A 23745-nucleotide genomic window follows, 5' to 3' on the forward strand; every position below is an offset into this window, starting at 1 on the left:
CCCAAGACCTCCAGGGACCTCAGAGCTGAGAGGAACACCTGGACCTGCCATTAGTGGCACACACTGGGAGACGAGCACAGACGGCAGGCTGAAGAGACACGCACACACAGACACACGTAATCAGTGAACCACACAAACTGACACACACACATACACTGAGAGACACGCCAACATTTATAAACACACACACACACACACAGAGGTCCTGACACAGGCATATAAATAGCAAAGCCACTGGCAAACACCCACTAACATGAGATAATGAAAAGGTGTCATGAATATTAAGAAGCATAAAATACAGGGTATGAGCACTATAAAAACACACACACACACACACACACACACACATGCTCACTTGCACACAGCGAGGTGGGGTGAAGGAGACACCTGGGCTGCAGTAGTGAGTAAGAAGAGGATAATTACTGTGGTATTAAACACTGCACTCCCCAGAGTGACACCAGCGCGACAAGCCGGGGTTCAAGGACACATAGAGAGCTCCACCTTACCACTGTCATTACAGAAACACACACTCACACAGACAGACACACACATATACACAGCACCTTACCACTGCCATTACAGAAACACACTCTGTCTTTCTCACACACACCCACACACTATCGTGGACACACACACGGCAAGAGAGAGCTGGAACTCACCACTGTCATTCCACAGTTCTGCTTACACTCACGCTAACACAAACACTCACAAACATCAGATTATATCCAATGTCAGGATGTGGGGTTCGAGATCACCCATGACATGTGACAGTGGGGAAAGAACTAACAGAACAGAAGAAAAAAGGCTCAGAGTGGCTCAAAGGTCTAATGCGCTACCACTATGGCCCAGGGGTCGCGACTTCCACGCCCAAGCCATGTGGCTTTGCCATCAGCCGGAGTCCGAGCTCTTTCAAAGTGGGTAGATGCCGCTCTATCCCCTCATCACTCCTAAAGCGATGTTGGCCCGGCACAAGCATCTGTTCGCTGGTGCAGTGGAGCTGGGGACCCGGCACTTTCCGGTCAGCTCAAAGAGAGGCGTCTCTGTGCATCCTTAAACTGGGAGAAGATGACTTAACCTTGTGGATCTGAAAAGGATGTGTGGACGATCAAGAGGCCCTTACTGATAAAAGGAAACTGATATAAAGAACATTTGCTAATCAAACTGTAAAGCTGCTCGGACTATCCTATCCCAGACCTCAACATGCTGAGAACTTCTAAGTCTGTACTTTATATGTGTTGGAAGCAGGAAAATTGATCAGGTGTAAGGATCTGAGCCACTTTGACAAGAGGCCAATTGTGATGGCAAGATGACTCGGTCAGAGCATCTTCAAAACATCAGGAAGGAAGGACAGTCTGTGATACAGAAACAGGGTCTTGGGTGTTCAAGGTTTCCTGATGCCCATGTCTGATCCCTTTAGGGCTACTGTAGCACAACTTGCTGAAAATGTTAAATGTTGGCCATGTCCATGCCTCAATGGGTGAGGACATGAGGTTTTATAGGTGGATGGTTTACACTAGTACCTTAAAACAATGGTACTTTGTCAGTCCTCACAATATAGGCTGTGGTTCTTTCCATTTTCCTACAAAGTCCTGGATGTGTATGAAAAGGAACACAAAATGCACAGTTTTACCTCACGACTGCCAGTCTCACCCTGTCCCTGTCTCAACCTCACACACACCTCAGTCATTACTAATGTCATTACTGGCTCTGGGAGAGGCGGGACAGGATGCAGCAAAGAAGATCGGATCAATAAAGCGGTACACTGTGGTCCAGGAATAAAGGGAGCACAGGAAGAATGAAGGAAAACTGAACTGTTTCAGAGACTTATGAAGATTCCTCAACAGTGTGCCACAAACTTAAGCCTATGCATGGCTGCGACAATGCAACCCGGCTCAGACGTTGAGTTTCAGCCAGCGAAGCCTCTGCCCAGCCTGCTTTAACAAAAGCTAATCAGCAGACCCCACACACGAGCCCTGATAATGCCTATCAGATTCGAGCTTTCTTACAAAGTCACGCCAGCCGCTTCGACAGCGCCGAGCGATGTGTGGGGTGGCAATTAGGCCAAAAGAATAGCCGCATCAAACCACAGTGAATGGCAAATCAACAGAGCATTATGCTAACAATGCCATTACCTTACAAACAAATGCGCCCCCCACCCCCACGCGCGCGCGGGAGGCTGCGGATCAATGCCCCGCAGGACGGCGCGCTAAACAACGGCCAACAGGTGGGGGCCGCTTACTCACTTTGGTCTGTTTTCATAATTGCGTTATTATTTTCCCGCAACACCTATGCGCTCCCCGAGACCCCTCTCCTACACGCGCGCACTCGCGCACACGCAGCCGCGCCACGTCCCATCCCTTCCTTTCCTTTACTGTTCAAACGAGGAGAGGGACTTTTTAAGCTCAGGGAGCCGTCCTAAACAACGGCAACAGGCAGGGATGGCCCGAGGAGTGGCCAAGCCATTAGCTTTGTGGCGTTCCTCCTTCACACTTGCGCGCAATGTGCGCGGAACGGCGAACGGCCGACAAAAAAGAGGAGCTTTACTGCCTTTCATCAAGGTCACGACCACACCGCGCCAGAAAGACGGGGGAAAGAAAATCAGTATCAAGTTCAATGTGGCCATCAACAAAAGAGAGCTAACTTTAAAACAAAATAGAAAAAAAGGAGGAGGTGGTGGTGGCGGGGTGTGTGTGTGTGGGGGTGTGGGGGGGGTGTGCAAAAAAAAGTAGACCCTTTGTGTATTAAAGAGAGCACACTGTCTCCATCAAAGGGGGCTCGTCCGGGATAGAGAAAGGAGCGGGCTGAGAAAAGAACCAGAGGACGAGAGACAAAGGTAGAGGGGGGAAAGAGAAAAAAATCTGCCCAACATGAAACAGATCAAAGGCTGGGGCCGGGAGAAAGAGAGGCCAGGGGGTCCAGTAATTACGGCCCACATCCGCCAAAGCGTGGGGCGAGAGAGAGGGAGGACGGGGGCTCCACGAAAAACTTCTCCAATCCATTGGCTCCTGGGGTTGCCTTTGCGCTAGTCCTCCACACACACACACAGACACACACATATACACACACCCCACAAACCCCTGCCGGGCCGTACAAACACTGCCAGATCCCGTCCCCAGCCCTCCCCCTCCGCCGGCAAGGCCCCAGCCCACGCAGGGAGGCTCCTGCTGACCCAAGGGGGGGACGGCTGTCCGCTGTGACTGCCCGGCAGAAATGAAAAAAATAAAACAAAACTTTTTTGTTGGAAACTTCTGGCATCGCCCCAGGGGCTGTTCTCTGGGAAGGAGAAACCAAGCTGACCTTCACACACACACACACACACACTTTCACACACGCTGCCACACTATGACACTACACAAACAAAAACACAAACACACACATGCATGTTGACATACACCTTCAGTTTAGACACGCATATAGACACAGCACAGACATGCATGCACAAATGCAAGTACAAATGCCAGCACACACAGCACACACACACACGCATGCACAAAGACACACATACACACAGATTCACACAATTGGGCTCTCCCACAGAGTGTGGTGGAGGGCAGGCATGGCAGGAGCAGCAGATCAATGGCGGCCGCTGGCTGCTCGGACTCTGCAGCAGAAAAAAGGATTGCAGAGGGACCGGTCTGAAAGTACAGCCCCATCCCGACATCAAACACCACCCCACCTCCACTTTTTAATAACGCACCACAACTGAAACATGGAAATGGCTTCAAATATGGGCGTGCGGCGGCCGCCGTGCCGGCTTTCAAGCCAGCCCCCCATACCTCAACACCAAACCCCCTCCACCCACCTATCCCCGTCTCCCCGTCCCGGGCCCCAGAACAGTGGGAGCGATAAGCCCCCATTTACCTTTTAATGGAGCAGAGCATCGGCATAACTCAAAACACTGACTGCTAATGTACAGTATGCTTCTACCTGCTCAGCATCAAACCTTCAGGGTTTGACTCTGGAAGCAGAATCAACATGTTGTTCTTATGCAACAGATAAAGAAGCCAAGAGGGAGATTATGAGCCAAAGTATAATAAATAAATAAACGACACTACACCTGCAAACCACACAGAGATGTAACTATACAGTTACAGCCTCATATTTGTCAGAGCCACCCCCCCCCCTCTATCTGACCGGCATCACATCTCATTTCTATCTCTAGGCCACGCGCTCTGAGAACACGCCGCACACAGTCACAAAGCAAGGGCATGCTTTGTCGCAGCACACACTCACACACATGCCCCAAAATTAAATTAATATGAAAAAAAAATTAAATTAAATCAAACCCCCAAGTGTTTTATTACTTACTAGTGTTTCCAGCCATTAAAGAGACTGTATTACTAAAAATGAATAATTAAGGACATACAGTACGAGTATTATTACATGAGGGGGAAAACAACTCTTATTTTAATACTTAGAACCTTATTTAATTTGGAAGCAGTGTTTTCTCTCACTAGTGGATTGAATGGAATGAAGTGCTGCATTTGCTTATGGTTATTTATCTAGAGTAGTGTGTGTGTGAGTGTGTTTTAATGTCTTTTTAGCATTTGTCTATTTTAGAGTCACAAATGCTGCTTACTTCAAGCATAATGGAGAGGTTTTATTCAAGGAGAACATGAAGATAAGAAAATTTATTTGCGGTACCATACCACCACTAATACTAAAACCCTATTTATCGTCCACTATCGGTACTGGTATCAGTATTAAAACTGTGGAGTATCACAGTTTTCATAGTATCACTGTAGTTGAGGTTGCTGATGGGTGCTGATCCGTACCTGAGTATCAGCCAATACTGGTCATCAAGCTTTTAATCTTGGTACTGGTATCAGCACTGAAACCTTCAGTATTTCAGTATCGGTATTGGTACTGAAACCATGTTTATCGGACAATTCTTGTAGTCAAGGTTTAAATATCGGTATTGGTAGGGGGCTTCACGATATTGGAAAAACCTGACATGGCAATATTTTATTGTTCTGTGATATATATTGCGATATATATGTTAAAAAAATTCGCTATACAGGAATTTCACCAGATTTCTCCAGATGTCAGTGAACCAACATGTCACAATTCTAATGTAAAGTCATGATAATTAATAAAACACTTAATCTATCCATGATTTATCAAGATTCATCAGCATCAGCACTTATCATCTGATACCGGCACTATATTGTTATCTGGTACTGATCTATGCCGACAGCAGAACGTAGTGTATAGTGCAGCTTCATAAGGCAAGCATTCAGCCCAAAATAGCTTGAAGACAACTCTTCAGCTTGAGGTGTAGTGATTCTTGTCCAGGGGACTTGGCATGTGTGGGCCCCTTAGTGTGTCTCACAATCCATCACAACCGTCCCCATCCTGCACCACATAAAAACAACATGCACGCTCTCGCACTCTCTTGCCTCTCCCTTTAGCTCTCCTTAACTTTCCCACACGGTGCCAGTGTGTGTGCGCGCCGGTGGATTATTAGTCTATTCCTCGCGCCTCCGATCCGCACCGACCCCTTATCAGCCCCACACCAGTCAGCCCTGAGCCCCCACAGCTGTCAGAGCACCCCCTCCTACCCAAACCACACATACACACACCAGCGTACACTCTCCCCTGGTCCCTCTCCTCCACACTCCCCCCACCCCACTTTATCTACCCGCTCACAGGCCGCACGCTTTGGCAGCAGACCGGGGGGGCGAGTCTCCCTCTGTTTCTCTCCCTCTTCCCTTCAGCAACCCCCTCCTGCACCCCCCAACCCCAACAGCAGCAGTAGCAGCAGCAGTAGTCCCAGGCTGCCCTGGGAATGGAGCGTGGAAAGTGGCCCGCATTGCTGTGCCACGTCCTGGGGGAGTTCATTACTCGAGCAGGGGCGCTCCCACCAGCCCAGCCAGAGAGCAGGCCCAGCCACGGCCCCACCGCGCTCCGCTGGAGCTGCACTCATTAAACGCACCAAAAAGAGAGACAGAGAGAGAGAGAGAGAGAGAGAGATAGGAGGGAAAAAAGGCAGACACAAAAAGAAAAGGGAAAGAAAAGGGAGAGTGACTGGGAGGGCGACGCGGCGAGGCTTAATAACGCAGTTGGGAGAAGCTGTGTGTGTTTGCGGATGGTTTTCCGCAAAAATCCAGTTTTAACCACCCATAGAATCCAGACGTACAGCATTGAAGGTGACGCAACGGCTTTAATTCCACTGGTTTATCAAATCCGTCCACAACATACAGCGCATCCCAAAAGTGCAGGACTTTTCCATCCCACCGTCATTAGTGCAGAACTTACAGTACAGACCTACCTAACCTGGCAATTTCCAGATGAGTTGAATCAAGTGTGTTTGAGCTGGAGAAGCACAACGCTGTGCAGGAATCTGGCCCACCAGGACTGGAATTGCCCACCCCTGCTCTGGGCAGACCATTACAGGTAGCCGGAATTTACTCATGAAAGACTTAAAGGAATGTCCAGTGTCCAGTCTCAATCTGCTGCATCTGTAGCATATGCGCGACTGTAGAAGCGTCTCTGTGGACTCTGTAGGCCTGAAAGAATGGAAAACCTGTTGCCAATGGGCAGTTGCTTCAGTAAATAAGAACTTAGCCCATGCTTCTTGACTTCAAATATACGTGTGATTTCAAGTCAATGAGTTTTCCGTTTATTCCCAAGTATGGAGAAACTATTCTCCATGGCAACTGACTGAAGACAGAAACGTCAGACTGAGATTAGGTTAGGAAACATGCTGAAGTATTCCTTGAACCCAGGCTGCACTGACTTATTCAGCAGTGTGTTTTCCGCACGGCACCCAAATGAAAAACAGGTTTAAATATTTCACACTGGCTTGGGCGCGCGGCGGAGGAAGGATGCTCCACATCTTTAACCCCAATAGACAGCCCTTTGCTTTGAACGCCCAACCCTCCCCCCTGCCACCCACCACCAGCAGTCTCTCTGTTTCTCTCTCTTTCTCTCCCCCTATCTCTCTCTCACTTTCTCTAGGGAGGCTCCAGTGTCACAAGCTCTGACGAATCAATGCGCCCTCACCTACACTCATTCCGTTGCTCAATTACGCTCAGTACTGAATGCGAATTCCGAATGCACCTCGCTTTCCCTCTCTCTACCTATCCTATCCATGCATCTTTCCATCTCTCGCTCTCTCCCTGTCCATTTCAGGCCCGGACGGCCCCCTCATGCGACCCTTAGGAGACGTGGAGGATTGCGATCAGGCACTTAGCTGGACAGCTATTTCCAGGGACAAAGGACAGGCAGAGGAAGGGGGAGAGGGGGAACAAAGACTGCTCCTGGCACCCAGGGGAGCAAAGCCAGTCATAGCACTGACGTCAGACTGTGTGTGTGTGTGTGCCTGCGTGTGAGTGTGTTTGAGGGGGCTGAAGCGTGTGTGTGTGTGTGTGTGTGTGTGAGTGTGTGAGAGAGAGAGAGAGAGAGAGAGCGAGCCTGCCCGAGGCTGGTCCAGGTCCCTGAGGGGAGTCCCTCCACATGGGAAGATGCAGAGTAGAATAGAGGCTCTCTCTTATGCGTGCACACAAACACACACACACACACACACACACACACACACACACTCTAGTGGCAGTGCTCTATGACCTCCTACGGCTCCCTTCAGTCACTCTTTATGCACACAATAAATAGGCCACTACACAACTGCATTCAAGAACACACACAGTCGTTCTCTTTGTCTCTCGCTCTTTTTTCCTCTCTCTCTCCCTCTCTCACTATTACTCCCATACTGTAAATGTACAGACTGGACGCTCCAGACACAATGAATCTGACTTTAGAGTCAGCAAAAACACATGCCTGCACACACACACACACACACACACACACACACACACACACACACACACACACACACACACACACAAACAACACACTTTAAAGAACACATAAAAGGGACCGGGTCCGTCTCCTAGAGACCACTCCAAATGTGAGTGTGAACCACTACTGGTGCACCTATGAGTGTGTTTATGCAGCCAGGTGATAGTATGAATAGTGTGTGCTTGTGTGTGTGTGTGTGTGTGTGTGTGTGTGTGTGTGTGTGTGTGTGTGTGTGTGAGTGCATGTGTCTGTTTGCGTGTGAAAGCGTGTCCCTGTGCATGAGTGCAAGTGCGATTATGTTGATGTGTGTAGGTCTCTGTGTGTGTGTGTGTGTGTGTGTGTGTGTGTGTGCTACCCATGGTTAATGGACTCTGGAGTGTGTGTGTGTGTGTGTGTGTAAAGGGGGCATGGCTGGGCTCTTTGAAAAGAGTGTGGAGGCAGACAGCCTTGCCCGCTTTTCTCGGTGCGTGCGTCCCAGGGGCAGAGCTTTTCCCTGACATTTCACTTGACAAAGGCGAGCCACACCTGAGCGCAGGGTTAAAACTATTATAACAGCTCTCCCCCTGGCACACTGCCCTTTGCCTCTGCTGCAGTGTGTGTGTGTGTGTGTGTGTGTTCACGAGATTTGGGCCCCTTGAGTGGGACAAAGTGAAAGAGTAAGGGAGGGTACGGGTTTGAGCGTGTGTGCATGTGCGAGCACGCGTGAGAGCGTACAGCATGCATGTGCTGCTATAGGGTTGACTGGAGTGGTTTTAAACACTCTCAGTCGCTGATGTCCAGCAAGGACAAAAGCAGATGGACCAGGAGAGTATGTACTGATGGGCCCGAAGAGTCCACTCCTCACTACTGGACACTCAGGCTGCCACAGGGAGCCAGTGAGGGATGACGTGCCACACCGAGGCATGCATAAAGGAGGGGCGCGAGACAGAACGAGAAAGAGAAGTGAGAGAGAGAGAGAGAGAGTACAATTGAGTACAACTACATTGCATTTCCTACAGTTAGGACTGTTGAACATCTATTTTAAAATAAACGCAGAATACACATTATCTATACATTATTATATTTTCAATATATATGTTTTTGTATTGCCGCCAATCTGTAGTGGTGTCTGAACACCAACACTCGCAGCCTTCTAATGTTGGTTGTTGTTTTGGAGTTCTAGGATTCTAGAACAGTTTGAATAGCGGGAGACATTCTAGAACAGTCTGAATAGCGGGAGACATTCTAGAACAGTCTGAATGGCGGGTCACATTCTAGAACGGCGGGTCACATTCTAGAACAGTTTGAATAGCGGGTCACATTCTAGAACAGTTTGAATGGCGGGTCACATTCTAGAACGGCGGGTCACATTCTAGAACAGTCTGAATGGCAGGTCACATTCTAGAACAGTTTGAATAGCGGGTCACATTCTAGAACAGTTTGAATGGCAGGTCACATTCTAGAACAGTTTGAATAGCGGGTCACATTCTAGAACAGTTTGAATGGCGGGTCACATTCTAGAACGGCAGGTCACATTCTAGAACAGTCTGAAGGGCGGGAGACATTCTAGAACAGTCTGAATAGCGGGTCACATTCTAGAACAGTCTGAATGGCGGGTCACATTCTAAAACAGTTTAAAGGGCGGGAGACATTCTAGAACAGTCTGAATAGCGGGTCACATTCTAGAACAGTTTGAATGGCGGGTCACATTCTAGAACAGTTTGAATGGCGGGTCACATTCTAGAATAGTTTGAATGGCAGGTCACATTCTAGACTAGTTCGCATGACAGGAAACATTCAAGAAGAGTTAAAATGGTAGGAATTGTTCTAAGACAGCTTGAACAGTGGGAAACACTCTAGAACAGTTTGGATGGCTGGAAACACTGTTGAACATTTCAAAAGGCGGGCAATCTTCCAGAACTGTTTGAAAGGTGAGAAACAGTTCAAATGGCTGGAAACATTCTAGAACAATTCGGAGGATGGGGAACATTCTAGAACAGCGCAAAATATTCTAGAACAGTTTGAATGGCAGGGAACCTTTTTAAAACACTTTGAATGGCAAGAAACATTTAAGAACAGTTCAAATGGTGGGAATTCTAGAACAGTTTAAAATATGGGAAACATTCTAGAACCGTTTAAAAGATGGGAAACATTTTAGAACTCATGGAACCCCATTAGACATGGAATAGTTAGAATGTCCTGTTATGTGCCACAGAGTATCGAGCAGAACATACTCAGAAAAAACTGTTTGTTTAAATGACCAATTCTGATCCCTATAACACTGTAAAAACAGGACTCCTGATTTCCCAATAAAGGAATATTGACTAGGGATTTTCAAGAAAGAGGGGAAGGGGCAGATAGAGAGAGAGAGAGAGAGAGAGAGAAAGAGAGAGAGAGAGGTAGAAAGAGGCCTGCAGGAGGCATGGGCCAAGCTCGACAGGAGGGAAGAAGGGAGTGAAAGGAAAAAGAGGGAGGGAGAAAAGAAACCACAGGAGACCTAGAGGGAGAGAGAAGGAGAAGGAGGACAGGTTAAGGGGGGTTGCTCTACGGGAGTGCTCTGGAGAGAGAGAGGGCTTGTGGGGGATAAGGGGCGTACGGCAAGCAGGAGGAGAGGGGTGGCTGGGATAAAACCTACAGGGACTGATGAAGGGCGAGAGAGACAGAAAGAGAGCGAGAGGGAGATGTGGGAGAGGTTTGGGGGCAGTCGCTGTAGGGGTGTAGGAATCTGAGGCTGTTCCTCATTACTGTGGCTCCCTGTGAAGGGACTGGTGACAGCTCTATTCTCCAGCGCCCGGGGTCACCCAGGTCACGCCCGCCGCCCGAGGTCACATTCTCATACAGGCACTCACCCACTAATGCAGTAGGCTAAGTATATGTGTCACACTCGAGTCATCAGCCAGCAAACCACATGACTGTTACTTCTTTTTTTTCCCCTTTTTGAAGTATCTTACTTAGTACAACAGGTCCTTACTCCTGAATCAGAATCCTGTAATTGGCCAACTGCGCTTGCAGAAGTACGACGGGCTTGTCTCGAGGAAACTGGTCCTCGCGTAAATGGACAAAGTGACGCCCTGATATGTGTTTTTACATGGATACTGTCTAGGGATGTGCCGGTATAGTTAAATATTAAGCATTAGGTTTCTAGCCATGCTTCAGAAGGCCTAACCAATGATAGAGCTATCTTGGCTGTACCTGCTTAGATACCATGATACCATTCAACGATAACCCTATTTTTTGCAAATGGTTTAAAAATAGGGACTTTGCCCCCGTTCACACCTGATCACTTTATGCTTCCTAAGTTTCAGGATTATATCTAAATTAGGCCGAGATGCAAAAAATTGCAAGTGTAAACGCAGCCAAGCTACCAGACCCATCTGAGCCACGTTATAGCAGTGTAAACGCATTCAACATCCAAATCCCCTTCCAGCACAACTGAAACAGTGATAATTGCCAGGATACAATCCAGCTATTAGTCACAGGAAATGACCAGGTATAAACAGGGCCTTTTTTTTACCTCTCAGAAACCAATAGGCCTTCTCTGAAGGCTTAGAAGACCCTAAGGTGTTCCCCAATGGTGAGCTCTTACGTATCAAAATATTTTGCACCATATCGCTTAACCTTGAACTGGTCTTACCATAACATTGACTATACCTTTAGGGCAGCTTACTTTCACTGAACTTCTGCATCTGACTGTAGAATGTGGACCAAAACACCTGTTCTCCACCATCTACCCAGACCAACAAAGGGCAGCATTTCACTGGACTCGATCGCACAACCCCACGCTTACCCAGCCCCCCTGTGAAATAAGGTCTGGCCTATTGAAAACAGGCACTAATTCAATTCATTTTTATTTATGATTTAAATCATTAATTAGGTCTTACCTAAATCTATTCACTACCTCAAACAGTCTAAATGTACAGCAGCTGCATACTGTAGTATATATATTGGAGTATACTGTATGTCCAAATGTTTGTGGACACCCCATCTAATGAATGCATGTAGCTACCCTTTGCTGACACAGTATGCAAACGCACACACACACAAAGTTTGTCTAGTCCCTGTAGAGCTCAGCGGTCTAATGCCCTACCACTAGGGCCCAGGGGTCTGGCTTTACCCCTCTTCGGTATGTCCCTACCCTCCTAGTGGTGGGAGCATTGCTAGTGGTAGGGGGAGTTGCGAACAGGTGGGTTGATCGGCTGTACCAATGTGGGAGGGGTATAAAGCTCCCCAGCATTGAGCGGTGAAGCAGCGGGACTGTGTTCTCTGAAATGATCATGCTCCATCCAGTACTTTTGGGATGAGTTGAGGAGTTGGGCATGAGGTGGTCATCCAACATCCTGACTAAGACTGTTGTCGGAATGCAATCAAGGGCCAAAACCTAGGAGAACACCTTCTCTGGACAGTATAGACAGTTACTCCAACAAAAGCAAGAGTCCTAATACTTCTGTCCTTTTAGCGTATGTATGTCCGAATCTGTATGCAGAGCCTAAGCATTAATAATACTCATCCACATGCTGAAATATAAAGATGTATGGCTGTGCAAATATGCAGCACATGAATTATGCACATGGGCAGAGGTATACATAGAAAAATAGATCTGTAATTGTGTACTTTTATTATCTGGACATTTATTCATAAGTACACACTGCATTCTTCAAGCCAATGAATACAAATGAGTGTGTGTGTGTATGCATGTGCAAGTGAGAGAGAGAGGGAGAGAGAGTATGAGAAAGAAAGAGAGGGGGGGGGGACTACGCTAGCTCCCCCTTTTCCTAAGACCAGGCGGAAAAAAAAAGTGTGTGTGGATATTCCAACAGATTTCAGCTTTTTCCTGGGCACACACAGACAGCCCAAATATTTACTCTCCCTTCTTCCGACTGCAAGCTCAACACAGCAGCACACAGCGCACGAGCAGAAAGAGAGAGAGAGAGTGAGAGAGCGAGCGAGAGCGCAAGACAGAGAGAGAAAGAGAGAGAGAGAGAGAGAGAGAGAGAGAGAGGGATGGAGAGTTACATTTTTAATCGGCTGATTTTTCCCTCTGAGCAGGCAAGCTGAATACAAGGAGTCTGCCGCCAACACACACACACACACACACACACACACACACACACTTTTTTGTGTCCTTTGGCAAATTCTTCTATTCCACTCTTGCATGAAGCACAAAAAAGAGAGAGAGAGAGCGAGAGAGAGAGAGGTAGACAGACATAGAGAGAGAGAGTGAGTGAGTGAGAGAGAGAGAGGGAACGAGGAGAGGAGAGGAGAGAGGAGGAGAGGAGGGGAGGAAAGAGGAAGAGAAGAGAGAAGAGAAAACGTCCCTGCAGAGTTTTTCTCCCTTCCTGGTGCGAGCGCGGGCCCCCGCCGAGTCCCTGTGTAATTTGCAGTGCCTCAGAATTCAGGTATTAATAAAGCCCCCATGGGGAACTGCACACAATATAACCCTACATTTTCAGGCATTATGAAAGGACGCCCCCAGGGGTCTTTGGCTCAAATTTCTGAAATGCAAGGCATTGTAAAAAAGGCACCCCAGGGGAGTCCCCCCGCAATAGAAATCTGCTGAATTCAAAGCATTTTCGGAGTCCTGGTGGGAACCATTACTCCCTCTGGAAGCGCTTTCTTTTTTTCCCTCCCTCTCTCTCTCTTTCTCTCTCTCTCTCTCCCTCACTCGCTCTCTCTCTCTATCTCTCTTCCTTTTTTTTTTTTTTTTTTTACCAAACATGTGTTGCTGACATGTTGACAGATTGCTCAGTGAAGTGTTTAGGTGCATGCACAAGCCGGGTCTCTGCAGAGAGGGAGAGCCACGCTCTCTGCCAGGGAGAGTCGCAGCGCTCCCCAAACCGGTGCCATCCATATTTCATAACAGCTCAGAGAGAGAGGGAAAGGAGAGAGAGAGGGAGAGAGAGAGAGAGAGAGAGAGAGAGAGAGAGAGAGAGAGAGAGAGGGGAGGCAAAGAAAAGTAGGGCTGGTAGAGAGAGAGAGATAGAAGGGAGAGAGAGAGAGAGAGAGAGAGAGAGAGAGAGAGAGAGAGAGAGAGAGAGAGAGAGAGAGAGAGAGAGAGATAGCATATAACAGAAAGCGAGTAAGAGGGGAGAAGAGGAAGCATGGGCGAAGGCAAAAGAGGAGAAAGACGTAAAAGCGAGGAAAAGGGGAGTTGTCAGCACCATGGAGAGGAGAAAAAGGCGGGAGAAGGAGGAGGAGAAAAAAAGAAGGAGAAAATGAAAGAGAGGCAGACCACGACAGAGAGAGAGAGAGAGAGAGAGAGAGAGAGAGAGAGAGAGAGAGAGAGAGAGAACTTCATTGTGAAAAATGAACCCTGTGATGAAAAATGACTTCCAGTGTGCTTCGAAACAACCCTCCTCCGTCTAACCCCCTCCCTCTCTCTCCCTCCATGCTGTGCCCCCCTCCCCTCTCCTCAATCTCTCTCTCTTGCTCTCCCTGGAAAACCTGAGTTTACAACCAGCTGTGACTGCATTTGTATCTGTGCCAAGGGCTTAGTGGAGGAATCTTCAGGCCACCCTCCGGCTCTGAGCGAGAGACAGAGCGAGAGACAGAGAGAGAAAGAGAGAGGGAGGCAGGGAGTGAGAGGGAAGGAGGGAGGAAGGAGAAGGAGAGAAGAAAGAGCGGGATAGAACAGAAAACAACGAAGAAAAAGAAGAAGAAAGAGAGAGAGAACAGAGACTGGGAAGAGAGAGAGAGCGAAACGAGGAAAAGAGAGAGGGAGAGTGGGAGAGAGAGAGAGACATAAAGACAGTGAAGAAAGAAGAGAGAGAGAATGAGAGATGAGATAAAGAGATATAAAAACAAGAAGAATAGAACAAGTGGAAGAGAGAGAGGAAAGAAGTGTCAGAGACAGAGAAAGAGAGATAAAACAAACAAGAGGAGAGAGAGAGAGAGAGAGAGAGAGAGAGAGAGAGAGAGAGGGAGAGGGAGAGAGAGACAGAGAGAGAGAGAGAGAGAGCGAGAGGGAAAGGGGGAGAGAGAGAGAGAGAGAGAGAGAGAGAGAGAGAGAGGGAAAGGGGGAGAGAGAGAGAGAGAGAGAGAGAGAGAGACAGAGAGAGAGAGAGAGAGCGCGAGAGGGAAAGGGGGAGAGAGAGAGAGAGAGAGAGAGAGAGAGAGAGAGAGAGAGAGAGAGAAAGAAAGAGAAGAAAAAAAGAGGTGATGGGGGGGATGCAAGGGATGACCAACGCAAAGAAGCGTACACAGACTTGCTTTCATTTCTGCAAACAGTCTTGTGCACACACACACACACACACACCCTCTTGACTACTGCAAACACAGACACAGAATATAATAAACACAGACCTGCAAATATTCACATGCAGAATGTTGCGTTTACACAAATATGCACACGAGTAAAACAAACACCAGCTAATGAATACACACACTTCCAAAAACAAACACAAGCTAATGCTGATAGCATCCAACACACAAGAACACACACACACACTCACACAAAGCAGTTTACAAAGGACAACTGGAGGCACTAATATTGGAGCTAAAACAATACATCCCCTTCCAAATAAGGCCTCTGAGCTCTTTGTCTACTATGATGCTGGATCAGGTTGCAGAGCTAGCTCCCTTGCACTCTCTCTCTCTCTCTCTCTCTCTCTCTGTGTGGATGGATGGCGGAGGGGAAAGTGATCTGTGGCTTTAATAAGAGTCTTGGCCTCTCTGGATTCAGCTGCCACCCTGACGACAGGCGGGAACTCTTCAGGGGGCAGAGGTGGGGAAGGGGGGGTAGGTTGTTAGAAGGACAGATATCGGTGTGGCCGAATGGGGAAGAGGAGTGAGTGTGAGTGAATTCTGTGTGTATATATATGTGTGTGTGTGTGTGTTTTTTTTTTTTTTGCAGGGACACCCAAGAGACTGAACCATGCAGTAGTTCAGTCCACTCAAACATAGAAAGAAAGGGCACACATCTGTCTGTGTGTGTTTTTATATCTTCTTGGGCTAAATACACTGTATGTCCAAATGTTTGTGGACACCCCTTCTAACGAATGCATTTGGTCACACAACACATACACAGCTTACAAAGTCCCTGTAGAGAAGTACTGCATGAACCTATTGGCACCATGCCCAATGCCAGGCGTGGGCTAGAGGGGTATAAAGCCCCCCAGCACTGAGCTGTGGAGCAGTGGATACGGTGTTCTCTGGAATGATCATGCTCCATCCAGGACTTTTGGGATGAGTTGGGGAGTTGGGAGATGAGGTAGGGTGCTGACACTGTATGTAGCCAAAAACCTTCCCTGGACAGTAGAGACTGGCATTATACATATACTCAGGATTAACACATAAAATGAATGAGCATGTGTCTCAATACTTTTGTCCATTTAGTGTATGTCCTGAGCCGAGAAAAACTGGGCTAACCAACTTGGTCAGGACCAACACACGCGTCCGACAAGTGTGTAAAAGCGTGTGTGTGCATGCATTAAAACGATGATGCAAAAAAAAAGCTGTAAACAGAAAACAAAATAAACAACAACAACAACAATGTTGTTTTGGCTTAATCGGATGTAAATTTGCTTAACAAATATGTGTAAAATGTGTGTGTGATGTGACACGCCGCTCTGAGTGACGTCTCTGCGCAAGTAAAGTACCCTTTTCCCCTCTTTCTCTCTCTCTCTCTCTCTCTTTGTGTGAAGTGAGAGAGTGAGTGAGTGCAGGAGAGCTATTCCTGCTGACTGAGCCCCCCCTTTCTCTCTCTCTCTTCCCCTCTCTCTCTCTCTCTCTCTCTCTCTCTCTCTCTCTCTCTCTCTCTCTCTCTCTAGAGATTTCGCTGTTCCCTTCAGTCTTGAGAAGGCGGGTTAATTAGCACTCGCCTCCTATTTGTATCTGACAGGCAGAGAGCCCGCCCCACCAGATGACTGACAGCTCTCTCGTTTACCCACACGACTGCCTTGCTCTCTGTCTCTCCAACAGCCTCTCTCCCATCGCCTTCTTCTGCGCTCTATCTCGCTCTCTTTCTCACTCCCTTGGTCCCTCATCAGTTGTGACCTTTATTTCACATGGAGACAAGTGCATACACTCCATCATATACACACACACATGCTTACACACCCCCCCCACCCACACACGCATGCTTTTGAAGAACATTATCCGATTAAGGTAAAGACTGTATGAGCTCATGGTTTAAAAAAAAAGGGGGGGGGGGGGCTCAGCTGCTTTGCAGGACCACAGTGGTCACTTCTGTGAGTGTGTGTATTAGAGAGAGGAAACTGTGCCACATCTCTGCCCCCTGATTACCCCCTGCCTTGCATTTAGCAGTGACAGGAGTGTTAGTGGGGTTAGGATGTTGCATGATCACCACCCCACCTCAGCCCAAATGTATGGGATGGAGCTCCAACCACCATTCCAGAGAACACTGTTCTTCCACTGCTTCACAGCTCCTAATAGCAGGGTCCTTATAGCCCACTAGCCCACCCCTAGCCATAGGCATGGTGCCAATAGGTTCATGTTTATCTGCTCCAGAGAGTCCTATTCTATTGGCATTATTTATCTACAAAGACTAGACAAGCTGAAGGAGTGTGTGCATTTGCACATCTGTGTCAGCAATGGGAGTGACTTAAAGTAGCTGAATGCATTCATTGAAAGGAGTGTCCACAAACATTTGGACATATGGTGTATGTATGAAGATACCTTACCAATACTGGAAAACTATGGCTGATATGTTAAGGCTATGACTAGAAAATCATTAATTAGGGGCGTGGTTTAGCATAAGGTGCCATATGATTGGTTGAGAGGTGCAGTATGACTGGTTCCTTCCTGATAGTCCACTTTTCCTTTCAGATATACAAGATTTGGGCCAATTCTGCTCTCTTGGACTGTGGCATTGTTGGGTTTTAAACTAGTGAGCTCCTGCTGCAGTCATATGCACCCTTTTGGAGCCCCCTAAATAAATAATAAAAAAATAAATATGGGTCACTTGAGAAAAAGTTGAAAAACCCTGGTTTACATGACCAGCTGTGGGTGCCGTACGGCAGGTCTGCAGGTCTCGCTTTGGAGGTTTGACCTTGGGCCTCCTCTCCTGCACACCCAGAGGGTCAGAAGGCCTAAACTGAAGCCCTGACCAGTAGCCAGGAAGGGGGTTGGGGGTGTTTGATGAAAGGGGGGTTTGAGGGTGGGGGGGGGGGGGGGTCAGCTGCATATGGCCACAGGGGAACGGGAAAAAGAGAGAGAGCGAGCCAGAGGGAGGAAGAGAGAGAGAGAGGGCTGTTAACAGCCATAGCCCAACCTTGGCCGGTCGCAGGGCACTGGAGCGGAGCGGAGCAGTGAATGTTCTCCATTTGATCTGAGGTTTTTTTTTCCAAGCGCTCCTCAGGGAGCCAGTGCTCCAGATTCTTCCTCCTGTAGAGACTCCCCCCAGACTCGGCCCGCACACACACACACACATGCATGCGCACACACACACATACACGCAGTATCACACCCAACCACACAGGATCACACCCACCCACACAAGTATCTCACACAAACCTACAGTCAGAAAACCCTCCAGACCCTGCATAAATACATACACACATGTACACACACACACACTCACAGGAGACTGGACAAAAACATAAGAGTGGAAAACCTGAAAAGATCTAAATATACCAAACACACACATCCACAAAATCTAAAAGATGGCAGATGCCGGAAGATAAACGCACAGATACCAATCAAGCAACACTATCCCTTTACATGCCATACACACACACACACACACACACACACACACACACACACACACAGACACACAGACACACAGACACACATGCCAAAAATGGGGGGGTAGTAACTGAGCCCTAAGTGGAAGGTTAAAGCTCAGAGTGGAGGGAGGGCAAATGGTTAGAAAAACACTGTCATTTACTGAAGTAAAGAAGTGACAGCTGTGATATAGGAGGAGAGGAAACCTGGTCAGAGAGAAGAAGAAGAAGTGTATACAAGCAGTGCTGGTTTTGTCCTATACACCAGTGCTTCCCACCCCTGGTCCTAATGGTTCCTGCTCTAATATACCTCAGTCCAAATCTGGAAGGGCAGACTGTTAATGAGATGATTAGCTCATTGCGAGCACGGTAAACACAATGTGAAGGGCAGGGGGTCCGGGATACTCCAGGATCAGGGTTGGGAGCCACTGCTAGAACTAGGCACAAACTATGCAAATTGTGCTACAGACTCCCACCTGGTGGGAGGCCCTCCTTGCCAGAGCGACATCATAGTTTTCCATGCATTTATTAGAATAGACGACTCCACCTTGTACAAATCAAGTCTCGTCAGATATGTAGTTCAATGAGCTACATTATTTAGAGATTCAGATAGCTACAGATCTACGGTCTCTCTACATCATCGCCAGAGTCTTTCGTCACATTAAAGTGTGGCTTAGTGAGAAGAAATGTCCCTCAGTCACTGCTTTGTTGCTGCTAAGCGTGATTGTGCTAACTAGCTTTCCGTTTTCTTTTTTTTTCCTTCTCTTTTCTGCAAGTTTCCACCAAATTTCATCATTTGCCAGTTCCCACCCACTAAACAGGATTCCCTCGATCACAAAATGTCATCAAGCTGGGAGCATGTGCTCCCTGTGAGACACTAGCCGACCAAACACATCTTTTCGAAAAACTGATCCTAACAAGGCTAGGAAGACAATGCTAACGCAGGCCAATACCGTTATTTTCACCCATAAGAGCCCATGGTGAGAGATACATCACAGACCCTTTAAAAGATGTGGAAACTTTTTAACAGCAATTTGCTGGAGACAAAGCTAGCTCATTTTAACGGTGTATTTGGTTGCCTCTAAAAGGTCTGTTCCAAACCATTTAACCCATTTATTTGAATAAACTCATATATTATATATAACCAGTTCTGACCCCAATTATTTAGAACAAAATGATGAAATACGAATTATAAAATTGGGATTTTGACTTTACAATACTTTCAGTAGAAGTTCAAGTAGAAGGTCAAAGTGACCTGTTTATGTTTTTTTTTGGGGTTTTTTTACAAAAAGGGTTCTTAAGGAAACCAAAGGTGGTTCTAGAATGTAACTGCTGAATGATATATATTGATTAAGTTAAGCAAAAACCTCCATTTAGGCCACTTTTCTCCACCTTATGACTTTGGTGTCAAATTGTGATGATGAGTGGACCTATAGAAATGCTCCAAAATGACTTTGAATAAAATCTTCCTACATTTTTGCTGTTTTGGAGATGTAAGGTTTTTGCATGACAGTGATGACATATAGGTGGAGATTTTGCTTACTACCCCTTTAAAGCTAGGTCTGGTATCGGTTACCAAAACCTTGTCCTGAAAACAAGAGGTCGGCACAATGCACACTCATATACACACATGCAGAGACACACACACGTACACGAACACATGCGGCCCACATTATGGGATTTGAGGTTTAATCCTATAGTGCGTGTAATATTGTTAGTGAAATGGAATTTTCTCTCATTTTGCGACAAGGCCGGGTTTGCCTTGGACCATATTACCACACCGAGTGCCATGTGCTCCCAATAATAACACTAAATTGATAGAGTGGAGTTTATAAGCCTTCTGTTGGTATAGTGTTATTGGCCAGGCCCTGCACTGTGCCAGGGGAGCCAACTATTCGCCACAACATGGCATGCACTCTCACACACACACACATACACTCACACTCCCACTCAAAATGGTGCGTGTTTGTGCCCTATCTGACGCAGTCACAGTTCAGCATGCGGCTCTGTTCCCCCCACTGGAGTGTCTCCCAGTGGTATGCAGAGAACTTAAAAGGATTCGCCAGTGAGTGTTTTTTAATTTACCGTTCTTTTCAATAATAATAATAATGATAAAGCCTGAATGTTTTGTGAGTGTGTGTGAGAGTGTGTGTATATGTGAGAGGGTGAGTGAGAATGTGTGTGTGTGTTTGGGAGGGAGGACGGCGCAGGCAGAGATGTGATCCCCCAGCCGCAGCCCTGGATTATTCCGCAATCTCCAGCACTCTGTCCCCCGGGATGCTGTGTTTTATCAATTCATTTCATTTCTCTCTCCTTTTTTTTCCCCCTCCCGTCTGCTAAGCAACACGTAGCCGTCTGACGGCTGGGGAGCAGCGAGCGCATCTCATATCCTGGGCCCTGATTTCATTACACCGCCACCAGACAGCCAAGCAGGGAGGGGAAGAGGGAAGAGGCCTGTGTGTCACGGCGTATTGTGTCCCCCCAGAAACACGTCCTCGCCACTCGCGGACGTGGTGAGGCCTGCCGCTGACGTGCCCCACGACCGCTTTTACGCCACGTCCGCGACTAAATGCCTCTTCAATCAAGGCCTGATTGAATATTTTACACAAAGGAAAGGAAAAATATGCTTTTCCCTTCCTTTCCACCCCCCCCAAACTCTCTTACATGCCCTTACACATACAAATAGGCTACTGTAGGGCCATCCAACTGCTCTCTCCCTTTCTCTCGCTCTCTCTTTCCTTCTCTCGCTCGCTCTCCCCCACCACGCGCCGTTTCTGCTCGTTAAGGAGAGGCCCTTGATTAATCTGCGAGGAAGCAGATGCCCCTGCAGGGCCGCTTTCAGCGTTTCATTAATTACCGCGATTGTAATAACGGGCATTGTGTGCGTGTACAGCGTGTTAGCTTTAAAACACCACTCTCCTGTGGGACACCACTGACTCCAGAGCAGCCCGGAGCAGGCCCCCTCTACACACACTTAGACACACACACACACACACACACACACACACACACACAAAATCAGTGACACTAGTATGCACGCACAGCTCTCTGTTGAAGAAGCCACTGCAAACTCGACGCTGACATGTTGACACAAATGGTGGTGAGAGATAAGAGTCAGGCTGGGATAGAAGGCAGTAGCAGTCAGCCTGAGACACAGGGTCGAGTATACACACCCACACACACTCACACACATATACACAGGCTGTGTACGCTGACTCTAATGTGCCTAGAGCAACGCAGCAGCCCCTGTAGTGAAAGATATCAGAGTCACAATTTGTGTTTTACTTTGCTGTAACCCTCAGAAGTCTCCATTTCTTTTTATTTACAGGATCAAAAAATTGTTTGTTATGTAACTTAATTATGTACATAATAATGCAACTACATAATTACACTTAAATAGCAAGTAAATATCAGCTGAGAGTTTAGAATCTGTACTTAATTTGTTGCATTACTGACCACAGGGTCTGGGGTTCGATACCCGGGTGTGCCCGAGCTCTTAAACAAAGGAACTTAACCCTGGTGGTTATTATTCAGTTATTAATCTTAATGCAGAAACTATTGTAAAGGTTTTAGTAAGAATTTGGTTAAGAATATCATGTTGAGACCCACAAGGTTCTATCTTAGGGCCTTTATAAATGCTGTTAATTATGACAGTAACAGTTTTGAGACTGAAGAAGTGTGGGCTTAAATACAAGGTCTAAGAGGTTAAAGAGGCTGACCCTGCGCTCTGACCCCAGCTTTCCAAGCTGAGATATAAATTTTGCTATACTGCACAAGTGAATAACGTTGCTGACACACAGAGACCTTGTATCTCCACTTTTGCAGTCTTTGACTTTTAAACATAATATGAATTTGGATACGTTTTGGAGGCACACTTGTTTCAGCAAGCTATGAATATTATGGCAAATAATTAAATAATATAGAAAGAGGGGTTTCAAGGCATATTCAACGTATGTCCCTAAATTCAGCCATGTCACTCCACTGCTGCGTTCTCTTCACTGGCTTCCTGTAGCTGCCCGCATCAGATTCAAAACCCTGACGCTGGCCTACAAAGCCAAGAACGGAGCAGCCCCTCCATACTTGAGCCCTTCGAGCTTCAAGTACGGCTCGGCTCGACCTGCTATCCCTTAAAGTCTGTGGAAGACAAGCGTCCAGGCTCTTTTCTGTCCTGCACCAAAGTGGTGGAACGAGCTGCCCCTGGGTGTCCGAACGGCCGAGTCGCTCGCTGTCTTCAAACGCAGACTGAAGACCCACCTCTTCAGAGAGTACTTGGACGAATAGAGTACTATGGTCACCTTATTGTCTTGTGTTTAGTAATGTCTAAGCTTAGAGGTATCTTTGAACTATTAGTCTATTCTAACTAGCTGAGGTTTTCTTGGGTAAATAGCAAAGCACTTTGTAAGTCGCTCTGGATAAGAGCGTCTGCTAAATGCCGTAAATGTAAAATGTAAATGAAATGCATATAGGGGGACTTTGGGAAATAGGGTTCTAATATTGATTCGACAAAGCAAGCTTTATTATAATAAAGTAGAATGTAAAGGCACAGTGGACACACACACATACACACACACACACAGACGTGTTTCAGCATACCTGCAGGGCAGTGGTTGGTGCGGTGTTCCGTCAGGTCAGCCAGGCATTCAAAGTCCTGTTGGCAGTTGTCACAGGTGAAGATGGACTCGTCATCCAAATCCTCTTCGCCTGCTCGCTCATCATGACTGGTCACACTGTGCTCACCATCTTCACCGCCGGCCCTGTCCTTCCCTTCAGAGTCACGCTCTGGCGCGGCTGCATCTGCATACACACACACACATATACGACAGACAGAACTGTATTAGCATGGTCAAACTTTTGAATGAATGAATGAATGAATGTATAAATAACCTGAGCACACACAGGCAATAAAAGGCACAATGGGCCTTGCTCTCTCTTGGAGGATAGCGGGGTAACACACTAGGGTCACAATAGACCCTTAAAAGAACAGGAACAAGCAAGCATCACTTCTCAAAGCAAGCAAACACAAGAGAAGGTGCACTGTAGTCTACACAGTGTGCGCAGAGCCTGTGTGAGCCGCTGGTCCAGAGCACGGTGGGCAGAGTCGGAAGCTACGGAGCTCTGAGGCTCCAGCCAGGTCCGCGCGCCACACATACGCTTGTGGTGCTGAAATCCGCCAGCGCAATCCTCCTTCCGCCATTGTGGCTCCATTTTCACACCTTATTATCACATTAAACGCTGCGCTCTGAAAGGACTGCACAGGAGACCGCAAAGAGAGAGAGAATGAGGGAGA

At 47.3% G+C, this 23745-nt stretch overlaps 1 protein-coding gene across 1 annotated transcript in view; it reads right to left on the reverse strand.

Annotated features, from left to right (window-relative positions):
- The window catches only part of znf423 (zinc finger protein 423), a 181993-nt gene that overhangs the window by 108436 nt on the left and 49812 nt on the right, over window positions 1-23745 (reverse strand). The window contains exon 4 of the mRNA XM_072694860.1: window positions 23052-23252. Within this exon, the coding sequence (XP_072550961.1) occupies window positions 23052-23252 (201 nt within the window). The remainder of the gene's footprint in view (window positions 1-23051; window positions 23253-23745) is intronic.

This window comes from Salminus brasiliensis, chromosome 13, assembly GCF_030463535.1.
Source record: "Salminus brasiliensis chromosome 13, fSalBra1.hap2, whole genome shotgun sequence".
Classification (NCBI taxonomy): Eukaryota; Metazoa; Chordata; class Actinopteri; order Characiformes; family Bryconidae; genus Salminus; species Salminus brasiliensis.